At 43.3% G+C, this 12,873-nt stretch overlaps 1 protein-coding gene across 1 annotated transcript in view; it reads right to left on the bottom strand.

Annotated features, from left to right (window-relative positions):
- Nucleotides 1-12,657, bottom strand: part of Liprin-gamma (liprin protein kazrin) — a 199,392-nt gene extending 186,735 nt beyond the window's left edge. Inside the window, 1 exon segment of the mRNA XM_076796696.1 lies at nucleotides 12,457-12,657. Coding sequence (XP_076652811.1) covers nucleotides 12,457-12,544 — 88 coding nt within the window. The 5' untranslated portion in view covers nucleotides 12,545-12,657.
- Nucleotides 12,658-12,873: the final 216 nt, after the last annotated feature.

The raw sequence follows: 12,873 nt of genomic DNA, 5'->3' as shown, positions 1-12,873 counted from the left end.
TTCCGTCAACGATCTGCTCCCTCCCTCTCTCTCTCTCTTTCTCTCTCTCTCTTTCTCTCGGTCCGCGGATCATGTCTTGTTCGCCTGATGGTATATTAAGCCTGGATCGAACTTGCCCATAGAACAAGCCCGCGTCTCCTATAAAGAATGCAATGGCGGCATCGTTAAAACTTCATACAGGCGCAGGAAAGAAATAACGAACGCGTCTCGTGACGAAACTTTTCGTCTCGGCCCGAGATCGTGTATCAATAATGCAGACCCGGTACGAGTCCTCATTTCCGTCGTGACCAGAAAAATGGTAGAAAATGCTTTGCCAATTAGCCACGGATACCTTCTGACTTTTAATCGTTTTCGATTACTGTATTTCCAAATGCTACAATTTCACTGCTTGCGTTTATCCCGGTGAAACATGACCTCTACAAAATTTGTCCACGAACGCTGATATAAGATTGTCCACTGACATAAATTTTAAACTGGAGTAAAAAAATCCAGACAGTAATCGCGAAATATTAAAATATTAAATAGCCACTGAATTCGACAACAATTTTTAACTTTCCTGAAAATAGTTGATGTCTTTTCTCTCTTACATTTAATTGTAACATGTAGCAGCTTCCAGCAGCAAATAAATTATTCTTCCACGTGTCGAGGCAATAATAATTAGAGTGCAAATCTTCAAACAAAATAAAAATTGCCTGCATTAATTGTAAGACGCAGTGGTTATTTAGAAATTTTTGCCTTCCAGTAATAATTTTAATAAATTAGATATAGTACATCGACATTCTTGGATCTTTTTAATCATTCTACTGTTTTAACACTACAACTACCGAGCAATGAATGCGACTGATGTGTATAGCTTTGTAACAGAGACGAGACTATCCATTCAAACTTCGCACAACATTTATTGCAATATGTGCTTGAATGAAGAAGTCAACAATTTCTGACGAAAACATTTTTACAATTTCAGTAATTGTGAAAGAAAAAATTAGGAATTTTTACAGGTTCGGTAGTTCTGGTGTTAAATGCCACCGACTCGTTTTTGTCATGGGTGCATAAAACCGGCAGCCTAACAATAATAATTTTGAAGATTGTATCCGCCTCGATTCGTGACTTTAATTGCAGAAGAAGGTAAGTACCGCGCGGCGCGTGCGGCCCGGTCTTCAGGGTTCCTTTTCAATAAGCACGATCATTAAAAGGTTAATCCCTTCGTCGCCCTTATCATCCTAATTGCCAGCGCCTTGTCGTCACGCTTCATGATTTAGACACAGAACGCCATTGTCCTCCCCCCGTGCATGACGTAATCGTTATCTTTTAAGAACGAAAGGGTTCAGGGTCGTGATTATGCCTGGCGGGGGCGACGCTGATAGATCGTGTGTCCCAAGGGTGTAAAACACTCTCCCTCGAGAGGGGCGCGAGTGGCTTCAACGGGTGAACAAGCATGATGCTGGGATCGGGCCTAAAGCGACTATCTCTAGTATTCGCCATCCCCTTAATTACAGCCATCCGCGAACGAGATCCTTTCGATCTTCGCTCAGGGAAACGAACATACTTTTCCCAAAAGTCGAAAATCTAGAAACAAACGAGTTCGAAAAATTTTTGCACAAAAATCCGCAGTCATTATTACTAGACTGCGAATTTTATGCATTGGAGTAGGTGTAATTCAGAACAGTATCAACATTAGAAGAATTTAAAGATACTGTTACATTATTTCCAATCTAACAAACATAATGAAAAAGAAATTCAATTTTTATTTCAGCCCAGTTTGTTGCAATTCAGATAGAAAGTTTTTATTTTGCGTAAAGATCCGCAGTCTAATTATTTGGGGGACACATAAGTAATCAATTATTTTGAAATCTAAAACAAACTTTGTAGTAAATTCAAGTTTTTATTTCTTAATTTATTATATAATCTCGCCGCCATTTTATTACAGGGTTGTAAAAAAAATTATACTTTTCAGAATATTTTGAACACAGGCTGCTTTACCGGAAACTGTACAAGAATACGTGTTTCCTCTTCAACGATCGGTACAGAATTAAAGGCAAAACAAATTCTTTGCAAATAATTGATTACTTATGGGTACCCCTAATATTACTGTGTACAATGTATAGAAAATCGAATTGCGGCAGGTTTAAAAATTTAAAAACCGCCGTCCGTTCGTCGGTGGATCGATCTCTGCTAATTACCGAGGCCAAACAAGACGACCGTGGTATTTACAAATAAATTCGTAATTCGATGAATCTCCCTATGATTGTATTCCACGTTTAATTTACGGGCGACCCAACGGGAAAATATCGGGCAGATATATATTCTAGCGGGTGGAGGCCGATCCCCGGCTCGAGCCACTGCCAATAACTCCGGACAGTTTTCGTCTACGATATTATTTCACTGTATTTACGTCATCCAATTTCCCCCCGGTTCTAAACCCTGTTATACCGCTGACGATATAATGCCGGATTAATATACAAATTGCGGAGGAGGCAGGAATGCTCCTGTCACTGACAGAAGAGAGGGCGGAGGGCGTTGTGGGAGGGAGAGGAGGATGCAATTGAGAAAATTGCTGGGATATCGGTTTCACCCCCGTATCACTCGGGGATGCTGGGTGCGAAGTGCAGAAATCTAAAAACAAAATTAAATGTAAAAGCTGCGGGACCGGAATGTTGCTTGTATCGTGTGCTTGATCTCCAACCACTAGAACGTAAAGAGGCGTCACGAATAGGTAAAACATTGTCGCAATGCTAATCCAACGATGCAACTTGCTTGTTTCTAATAATTTTTTGGCGAAACCTTCACCGACATATTCGGGACATTATTCCGAGTAAAATGATTCCAAACACGACACAATTTGGACCGTATTTGCCTGCGTAATCCGCGATAAAGTAGAACCTCGATTATCCGAACTGATCACTGGAACGTCTGATAATTCAAATGATAGAACAGTTACGTAGCTACAAATATAAATTAAATCTGTACCGATTTGTACAGGATAGAGGAGTTATATGAGAGTCCAGATATCACAGGTTCGGATAATAGAGGCTCTACGGAATCGTGAATTTAAAAAAGAATTGTGCGCCGAATTGTGTCATGTTTGGACTCGTTTTAATCGGGAAAATGTCACGAGTGTGTTGGTGAACGTTTCATATAAAACTGAATAAAAATTGAAAAATATTTGTCATTGGATTAGTATTCTGTTCGAAACGTTACTTCTCGGTACGCTATCGAACGGTGCAACATGCGTTAAAATCGATTTAAGGGCACATATGACACCCTCGTACTGCCATACCCTTTCCCCTCGGATCTGTCGGATGATGATATGGCTGGGAAATTCTGCGAGACCCAAATTCTACGTCGAAACCGTCATACCTTGCGAGTAAACGATTTCCGCTATAATTTTCGGGTAGACGCCAAGATATTACAGCTGACGCAAAATCTGGTCTTCAACCTCAGAGGGTGGTTTCGTGATCTATTGGTAGCCATGTCCTGAATTAAATCGTTTTTATACTTAGAGGTAATATACAGTGAATTCTCGATATATGTCAATAATACGACTCTTGCCAGCGTCGTGTATCGTCCAGGAGACATACTTGAGCCGTGTTATGTTTACACTCCTCGGCGTCCGAGGCCCCGCGGTAGTGGGGATAATTCCGCGACGTTTACCGTCCAGGCCTTGGCGACATATATAGAAAAATCGCATGTAGACTTCTATGCAATTTGTGCAAAATCTGCGCCAATTGAAAGAAGGCGAAATCAAGAGAGTTGTTTCTTGCTTTAATAATTTGAATAGATTTAAAATTTTGGTAAATTTAAAATTTTGATAGATTTAAAATTTTGATAATTAAGTCGATTTTCCGATGTCATGGTGTATGAATGTACCGATCAGCAGGCATCATATGCTAAAAAGTGCCAGCTACTTGAACCCACCATACAGATTCCCCTCGAAACTACCCTCCACACTATCAGCGTTATTCCATCGGAAAAGTTCCGCAATTCCTCGGATTTATCGGCGTCCCACCCATTCGCAGCTGACTTTCAAATTTACTAGTGTAATCGGCCACTGTAAATGGCCCCCCAAGGTGTTTCGTCTCAATTTCATTTGAATATCGATCTTCCTCGACGAAGATATCTAGGGTAACATAACACACGCGTTGCTATTCAGGCTCCAAATATACCACGTTTTATCCCCTCGTCCATTATCAAAATTAGTAGAGCATTATTCAGTGCCACCCGAACAAAAATCTATTCAACCCTCTGAACTACTGCAAGAGTGTTCGAATAAAAATATTGTATATGATAGTGCGTAAGTCTTAAGAACACTATAGAATTTTTTAATATCATTATCTGTGACCTAAATCGTCATTGTTAGTACTGTGTTTTTAGTACTTTATATAAGACACTTCGAAAATGTTAAAATGAAGCGTGTATCGAGGAAAAATATTTTCTGTGCTGGGGGGGGGGAAAATGTACAAATACATAGAATGGTATTTCAACCCTTAACTGCTAAAGTGAAGAACTAGAGATAACCCTCTATGATCTATGTCATTTTTACTAGTTTTTTTTTATATAAGACGCTTTGAAAGTGTTCGAATAAAACATACGTCGATCAAAAATATTTTCTGCGTTAGGGAAATAACATACAACTTCAACCCTTAACAAAGTCAGGGTCAGTCACTGCCAAAACGAAGTCTTGGAGACGTAATGAAATTTTTAAAAATTGCATTCTCTAGCAATAAACTTTCCTACAGTACCGCCTATTTCAATACACGATTTAGTTTACCTCGGAAGCTTGGTTGCAAAGAAAATATAATAAGTGTACTGGGTAAAAGGGAAAGATTGAAAAAATCCACCCCCAACGGTGAGTAAAAAAAGATTTCACTTAATAATGATTCTGAGCAGTATAACAATTCTATGGGAAGATTCTGCGCAATATAACAAATCCGCATCAACATTCCAGAGCTGAGAGGCAGCATAGTGATTCGAAATTACGGAGGGAGAACGTGTTTCCGGCGTGAACGACGTCGGAAGATCGGCTCGAGCGAGTTCGAAGCGAGTCGGAAGCGAGTCGGAGAGCCCTGGCCCAATTCCGGGCGAACAATTTGACAGTGTAATTAACTGGTCCTCGAAATTTCCTGCTAGCGAATCAGTATGATGCTCGCGGAACAACGGGAATCACGGGCCGATGCGTTTGTGATTTACAAGCGAGTTAAACGGCCGATTAACGGCCGCGGGAACCGACCGCGTAGAATGATGCGTTAACAACGACGCGAAAGCGATTGGAAACGAGATTCGCAGTAGCCGGCGCCGGGCTCGAACGAGCGGAATCGAAATCACGAGTCAATAAAACACCCGCGAGGATACCCTTGGTCAAGAGCATCGAAATCATCGGCGAGGCTGCCAAAGCGAGGGTTTACTCTCCTAGTGTCGGTTATTTCCGTGGGCTCGGTTTCAAGGGGTTGCACGCCGACGCTCTCGAATCAACCGAATTTCGACTGGACGGGGCTTAAGAAACAAAGGAACTTTCAATTAATCCTGTACAATGTCATTGGCGGTCGATTAACGATAATTACTTCTCACCCATTTCGCCGGCAGTGTACCGGCTGCGACTCCATGGCGCTAATTGTGATTAGAGCCGACCCTGGCACGAGCGAACGTGAACTTGTACCTACAATGATCGCTGCTAACCAGGATGACTGTACAGGCTTATGACGAGAATTAGTCGGTTAACCATTCTGGCACGACATCGGTATAACGTAAACACTCTGACTGATATTGAAAAATTGATTACACCTGGTACAAAATTTATTAGGCACGGTAACAGTTTCATAATTTCTCATTCACTTTCTAGAACTTGAACAGTGCAATCGAAAATGCATATTCACATTCACGGGTCCGGAAGTATTTGTGTGGCTGAAGGTCACTTCAAGGTCACGTTATTATGTACGTTATTATGTCTACGAGTTTTACGTGAAAGTTAAATTTTTGTAGCTGAAGGTCACTTCAAGGTCACCTTATTATGTATGTTTGGATGTATGTTGCAATTAGCTGTACGATGTAATAAGAAAAGTTTCTAGGTGTATGCTAAAAAAAGAAAACACTAATCACCTTGAAATCTCTGGAAAAAAATTGTCAGATATTCGTCCATCGATAAGATTTACAGTACATAAAAATAGTTGTTTACATTTCAGCAGCTCGAAGAGATTTTTAGGTGCCCTTACTTAATAGGACCACCCCTTTAGGGCCTATAAAAGTCCCTTAAGAAGTACAGTGTTTACTCTATATACAGGGTCATCCGTTTTTAAACGGCCAAACGTCAACCAGCTATAGAGGACCCCAAATGGAACAACTTTCACCCCTAACACTTTTTTTGATTCGAAGTTATTTCATTCAGTCTCCACGGCGTGCCCCATGTCAAAAAAACAGATGCCCCTATTTATTTTAAACCAAACAAAGGAAAAATCATCAAGATACATAATTGCAGTCCTAATATATTTAATCTTAAGTGAACGCAAAGAATGACGGGTTTTTGCAATTATCTAAAAATCAAGACCGAATCAAAAAAAGTGTTAGGGGTGAAAGTTGTTTCATTTTGGGGTCCTCTATAGCTGGTTGACGTTTGGCCGTTTAAAAACGGATCACCCTGTATAGAGTGTTTACTCTCTCTATATATATGTTCCAAATTCCTAGCCGATAAAAGTCCCAGAACTATCCCCACTTCGGCGTGGTATACCCCATGAGGAGCCAAGAAGCTCGAGAGAGTGTCTCCTGGCCGATATATGTCCCAAATGCCTAGCCGATAAAAGTCCCAGAACTATCCCCACTTCCTATCCACCTTCCACTTCCGGTATATACCCCGTGAGAGGCCGTGAACCGAGACGTCTGACTGTGCTTTTCTACGTCCGGCGTGAGAATAGTATCTTCTGGCCGATGTATGTCCCTGGCCAGACCCGTGTTTTGGACATATATTGAGTAAATACTGTATATACCCTATGGCAGTGTTTCCCAAGGTGTGGTACGCGTACCCCTCAGGGTACGGGAAGAGTTTGGAGGGGGTACGCACTACTTTTGCGCCAGTGTTGCCAGATGGAGACTTGAGTCCCCACTCTAACTTCCCCTTCTACCGCGCTATTCCCCACGCTTGCATCGCGGCTCGATCACTGAGTACTCGGTACTGGCATAGAGGGGGTAACTTTTTCCCCTCGATTCGTGCTCCCTCCCCTCATCTGGCGACACTGGTCAGTGATGCAAAGCAGCCAACCAGCGACAGTCCACTGTTAACTAGTACCAAGGACGTAGACGCCCGAGACTCCGCAGATTCGCGATAAGGTAGAGTCACCACGTTACCGACAAAAATCGGTGAAAAATGGTTTCACGTGCCCCAACTTTTCGCCCTTATATGAGAATATTTTTCGCTGGGAAAGGGCTCGTTCGAAAGAGGAGGGTTCAATCTAGCGCGCGCTGGTCATGAGCTGACGAGATTATGCAGATGTTTGGTAACATAAGCGTTAGAAGTAGGCCAAAAATTGACGATACGCATGCCGTGGAATCCAAGCATTTTTATGCCATTGCATGAGTTTTCTGGATGAAATCGAGAGCGGCGCGCGCTAGAAAATATTACCAGCTACAAATTGAACTATATTTTGTCTCGATTCTCTGCGAAATAAAGCCAAAAACTTGAAGCACGTTTCTGGAATTCATGAAATCGATAATACAGGGCAAAAAATGTGACAAGTTTGATCACAGACTTAAGACCCGTCGGATCAAGACCAACACGGATTTGAAGTCAGTGGCTGAAGGCTGTGAACGGAAATTATACAGCAGTTGCCGACCTGCTGACTCTGTAAAAGTCACGCGACTACCTTTGGCTCTCAAAGCGTTACCTATTGTCCTTACCGAGGAGTACTTGGTGTTACAAAAATGAAACAAGTGTTACACAGATGTCGACACTTTGGGAAACACTGTCCTACGACAACGGTGGCAATTTTCTCCCAAATATCGTGCACATCTCCTTCACCTAGTCCAGATACGACCGTGCTCATGCTGATAACCGAGTGTCCCACCCCTAAACGGCAGAAAACCCTCACAATGGGTCCATCATCCTCTAAGATCGTCGAGCCGTGTCTCGGCGGTCCGTGGAACCCTGCGACCATGAAAATTCCTTTCTCCGCCGCTAAAGATCAATCCATAGGTCGGCATTGCGAACAGACTCGACGCGGAAAGCCGCGTTCCGGTGGAATTATCGTCGGTCGAATCGCTAATTGGATATCCAGGAATGGCTGGAGAGGACTCTCGATTTGCGGGCTTACTTTCGGGAGGGTCGTTCTCAACGAGAAACCAGCCAGCACGGGGAAGAGGGGGGGGGGTATTCGGAACAGGAACGGCGCCGAAGGACAGTCGGTGGAACACGATTAAGGCCTCGCAAATCCAATCCCTCCGTCGACGGGAAAATATTTTCCCTGGCCGGTCGGTAAACACGTCGACGCTTTCGTGTCGACGAAGATTGGCCCCGGCTAACTTTCGGAGGAATGGCGGAGACCAAAGTGAATCAATGGCGGTTGATTGGCCACGTCGACGTGCCACGGAGTCCCGGGCCTCGGCCAATTACACGGCCCGTCCTATAACTACAGGCCACAATGACACCCCGTGATTTTGCGACCCCCTAACCCGACAGGGTATCTGCAACCTTCACTTTTCCACTCTTCGGCTCGCCGCGCTGGACCTTCGGATCCCCGATCCTGATCGCCCAATCGCAACCGAAGTAATCTCCGTGTTTGACCAACACGCTCTGCTCCACCTCTAACGCGTCCATCACCATTTACTAACATTTTTCCCGACAGAAAAATCGGTTCAAGATTTTTCGTTGGGAATCGGTGGATTGCAAGAGAAACAAATTTTTCTTAATTAATTCATTATCATTTCTCTCTTTGTAAGTTTGGTCTCTTTTGCAACCGAAAGGAAATACTACTACCTCTGGTTTGCGAAAGAAAATACTACTCTCTCCTCAGAAATAGTAGCACGATAAATTATCTACGTTTCTTGAACGAGTCATATTTCATTTATAATTTTAATAATGGACATCGGTCGTACCGACGATTCATAATTTGTTAACAGCAACAGCGAGTCGTCTAAATCCACAATTAGGAAGCTGGTGATCTGTGTAAGAACATAAAGTGAGAAACTGAATAAATTACGAGTCGCAGATAAATCCAGGTAGACATCAATATTGAATGGCGGCGCTAAGGAAGAAGAAGCGGCACTCGGCATTACCGGTGCCATTTATAGCGCCCCATCGAGACGCGAATGCAATATGCATCGGCTCCAAGCTTGCACTTGTGGGATCTGTCTCTCCCTTATGACAACAATGAGTTCTTCCCACCGAAGAACTCGATACAAGCGTATCTCTCATCGAATTAAAGTTCGTTGCTATCATTGAATTTGTGAGGATTCCAGCTCGATCTTGGACTCTGCCTCGTAGGGATTCATAATTTGCTCGCGTCAGTTTCCCTGGCGTTTCGAAACACGAGAGAGAGAGAGAGAGAGAGAGGGAGAGTCTACTCTATTATATCTTTCGTTTCTTGTAATAAAATCGCGGATTATTTAAGGGGTAAGAGAACGCGAGAGAGAGAGAGAGATGCGGTTTCTCCTGTAATTCCATAATCCGTTTTAGAAACAACAATGGTGACACGGAGTTCCAGATTCCAGTACGTTCGTCACTCTCGGGGAAACTAATTTTACATACTCCGTTACCATTGTACTGGCGCACGTGTGCTCGCGTATGTGCATACAGAGTGCACACAGAGTGCAGTTCCGCATGAAACTCTACCTTAACGCTCATCATCGTGCGCCACGAGGTAATAGATAGCCGCTCGTTTTGCGGTAACCCGTTAAAGTCCGCGCGATAATGAAATCACTGGCCGCCGCTTTGTTTTGCATCGAATAAAATAGAAGCAACACGGTCCCGCGCCGCTGTTTAGGCAAGAGAAACGCGACGACAAACCGCCGAAATTGAAAACGCAACCATTAGCGGGCTGAATTCATTTTCGTCCGACGAATTAAATCGCCGCGACGCTCCCGTTCGCCGCTCGGATATACTCACTTATTAATCCTTAATCAATCCTAGCCTTTCTCTCGACCTTCTATCGGTTCGTTTTATTTCGAGATTTTTGTGCCGATCGCGACTGGGACCGTTCACCGAGTTGAAACGAATGAGACATGGCGTACAGTAATTTTCTTATTTTCTTGTCGCTAAATTTGACATCAATATTCTTAATACTGGTATCATAGTATCGAGAATGTTAGCACAAATTTTTGTGTACGAATCAACAAATTTTTAAATACAGAATTGAGTAGAAGCGGAAAGCAGGAGTTAAATCGAAGTTTATTTCGCCCCTTTGATTTGTGTAATCTTTCACTATTTTATATTCCGCCCGATAAATTTCTTCACGAATGCAAAACAATAAAAATATACAGGGTGTTCGCGCTGAACATTTACTGTAGCCTCATCAATAAAGAATATTTGTGAACACATTGGTATGCGATATTCAAAATGTTTCTTCCGTTTCTGACCTTGCATGGCCTTGAAGGTCACTGTGCAGTATACGGATGAATTCGTCTAGACACACGCTTTCATGTGATACAAAAAGATATACAGCATACCATTGGAAAAATTGAAGGTCACCTTCATAACTGACAAAATAGTATAAACACAAAAAATGACATTGCGTTGCGTATAAAAAAACAGTACTACTTTTTCCACTTTCATTTCTTTCTAATATTTACTATTTACAAGAAAAACGCTAGCTACTAACAGCGTGAACAGCCTGTATATAGTCTATTCATGATAAATGCATGACACCCACAGTCCCCTAATGCTAATTTCAAAACTAATCCCTTGCACGAATGAGGAATTGCAATTTTTTCGCCGAAATAATCTCGATTCTCATACAAAAATCTTAAGAAAGAATTGAATAAAATTTCACTTTTCGGAGGACTTAAAAAATTGTTTGAGTCTTTCACGACCCGCAACGGAAGAGAAATCAGAGTCTAATCGTGCCACTTTGGAGCACAGAAAGAATGGATAAACGTGGAACATTTGTTGCGCCCTTTCCGCGAGCATAATCTCGTTTGACGAGGAGCAAAGCACCGGGAAGTCTGCCGAGTCTACCAAAACTTCGCTTGTTCGTACAACTGCGCGCCGCAAATGTTTATTGCCGGCAACTATTCCGTTCCCTAGCCCCGTTCGCTGAACTTTCCGCGATGATTACAAAAGTTACGGGGCCGTTCGCGCTGACAGACCGAACGCTGCGCGCGCTCCGCCCGCAGTCGTAAGAATCGCACGACGGGCAACAGCCGAAAGTAGCTGTAACGTAAAACCGCGAAAAATTCTTTCGCCGTTACACAAGCTGGCCCTGTGCGCCGCGCCGGAAACCTTTCATTGCCGACAATTCAGACAATTCGTCGCTGACAGGTCGGATTTGCGACGAGCCCCGCTAATTCCTGGTGCTAACATACACTTCGATGATGTAATTGGATTTTACCATCGGCCCTTATCGCGTTACATTCGACCTCCACCGAAGCGTGTGTAAATTAAACATTTTTCCTTCGTATGCTGCTAATTACCATTTTATCAACGGGCCTGCAAAATTTTCGTGTTATTATTACGATCAGAACGTATAAATACAGTGAATTCTCGATATATGTCAACAACACGGGTCTTTCCAGGGTCTTGTATCGTCCAGGAGACATACCATCGACGTCCAAGGCCTCTCGCATACCCCGCGGTAGTGAGGATAGTTCCGCGACGTTTATCATCCAGGTCTGGGCGACATATATAAAAAAATCACTGCAGTAACATTCGGCAGGGGGATTCTCGTTATGTTAATTGCGTCCTTGAAACTTATAGAGACTCTAGAAAGAAAAGGGGAAGTGCTCGTTGCATGCCTAGATTCGCCATACAAATTAACCCTTAAAGGCCAAGGTTAGTCACGTGACTTTTGCAGGGTCAGCAGATCTTGCAGGGCGAAAAGTTGAGGCACGTAAAACTATTTTTCGTCTAATTTTGTCGGTAACGCGGGCACTCTACCTTATCGGCTCTTAAATGGTACAACGTGTACTCGAACTACGAAGTATCGGGACCTTACAAAAATTTACATTTTCTCAGACATCTCCAAGTATATAATTTAAAGTTCAATAATCCAGAGCAGCAGCAAAGGTACCAAAAATTAGTGTAACTTTTGTTACGGTCGCGAGAGACCTCATACCAATTGAAGGTTAACCAAGAAATGAGTAACGTCCGTGTACATTGAACTCTGCCTACGAATGAATATTATAAACCAAGGAGTCGAAGCAGACGTGGAATCATCGAATTTGTCGAGCGTGTCGGCCCAGGAGATAAGGAGTTGTTGATTTCGATAAGGAACGGTGTTCGCAAGTTCGCGTGATTATGTGCACATTCGGATGGTCACTCACTGAGTCGAATCACGTTCGCGTACAGGTGACAGAGTATCCATCGGCAGCAGAGGAACACTTGTAGCGCGGCCGGTTTCAACGGCAGCATGACGATCGTTTCGTATGTGAAGCTTCTCGATCCGTCTCAAAGACGGATGACCGCGTGTGATCCGCGCATAGAGGAACCACGCACTGAAGTGGCCCACATATTAAACAGCAGTGTACATCGCATCGAGGTCCGAGGGCTGCATAATATGTGGGACCATTGGGCGCGAGCAAGAGGGGAAAAAACGAGGAAGAGCGCTGGAACGAGGAAGAGGGAGAGAGCACGAGCAAAGAGGAACCGAGTCACCCGTATACATACACACACGCGCGCACACGATATTCCCCTACTCGCGCGAACGAATGAATGACGCCATTCGTTCAATTGCGACTAAG

This window comes from Halictus rubicundus, chromosome 1 (assembly GCF_050948215.1).
Source record: "Halictus rubicundus isolate RS-2024b chromosome 1, iyHalRubi1_principal, whole genome shotgun sequence".
NCBI lineage: Eukaryota > Metazoa > Arthropoda > Insecta > Hymenoptera > Halictidae > Halictus > Halictus rubicundus.
The sequence above is the reverse complement of the archived record's forward strand: the minus strand, read 5'-3'. Positions and strand labels throughout refer to the sequence as shown.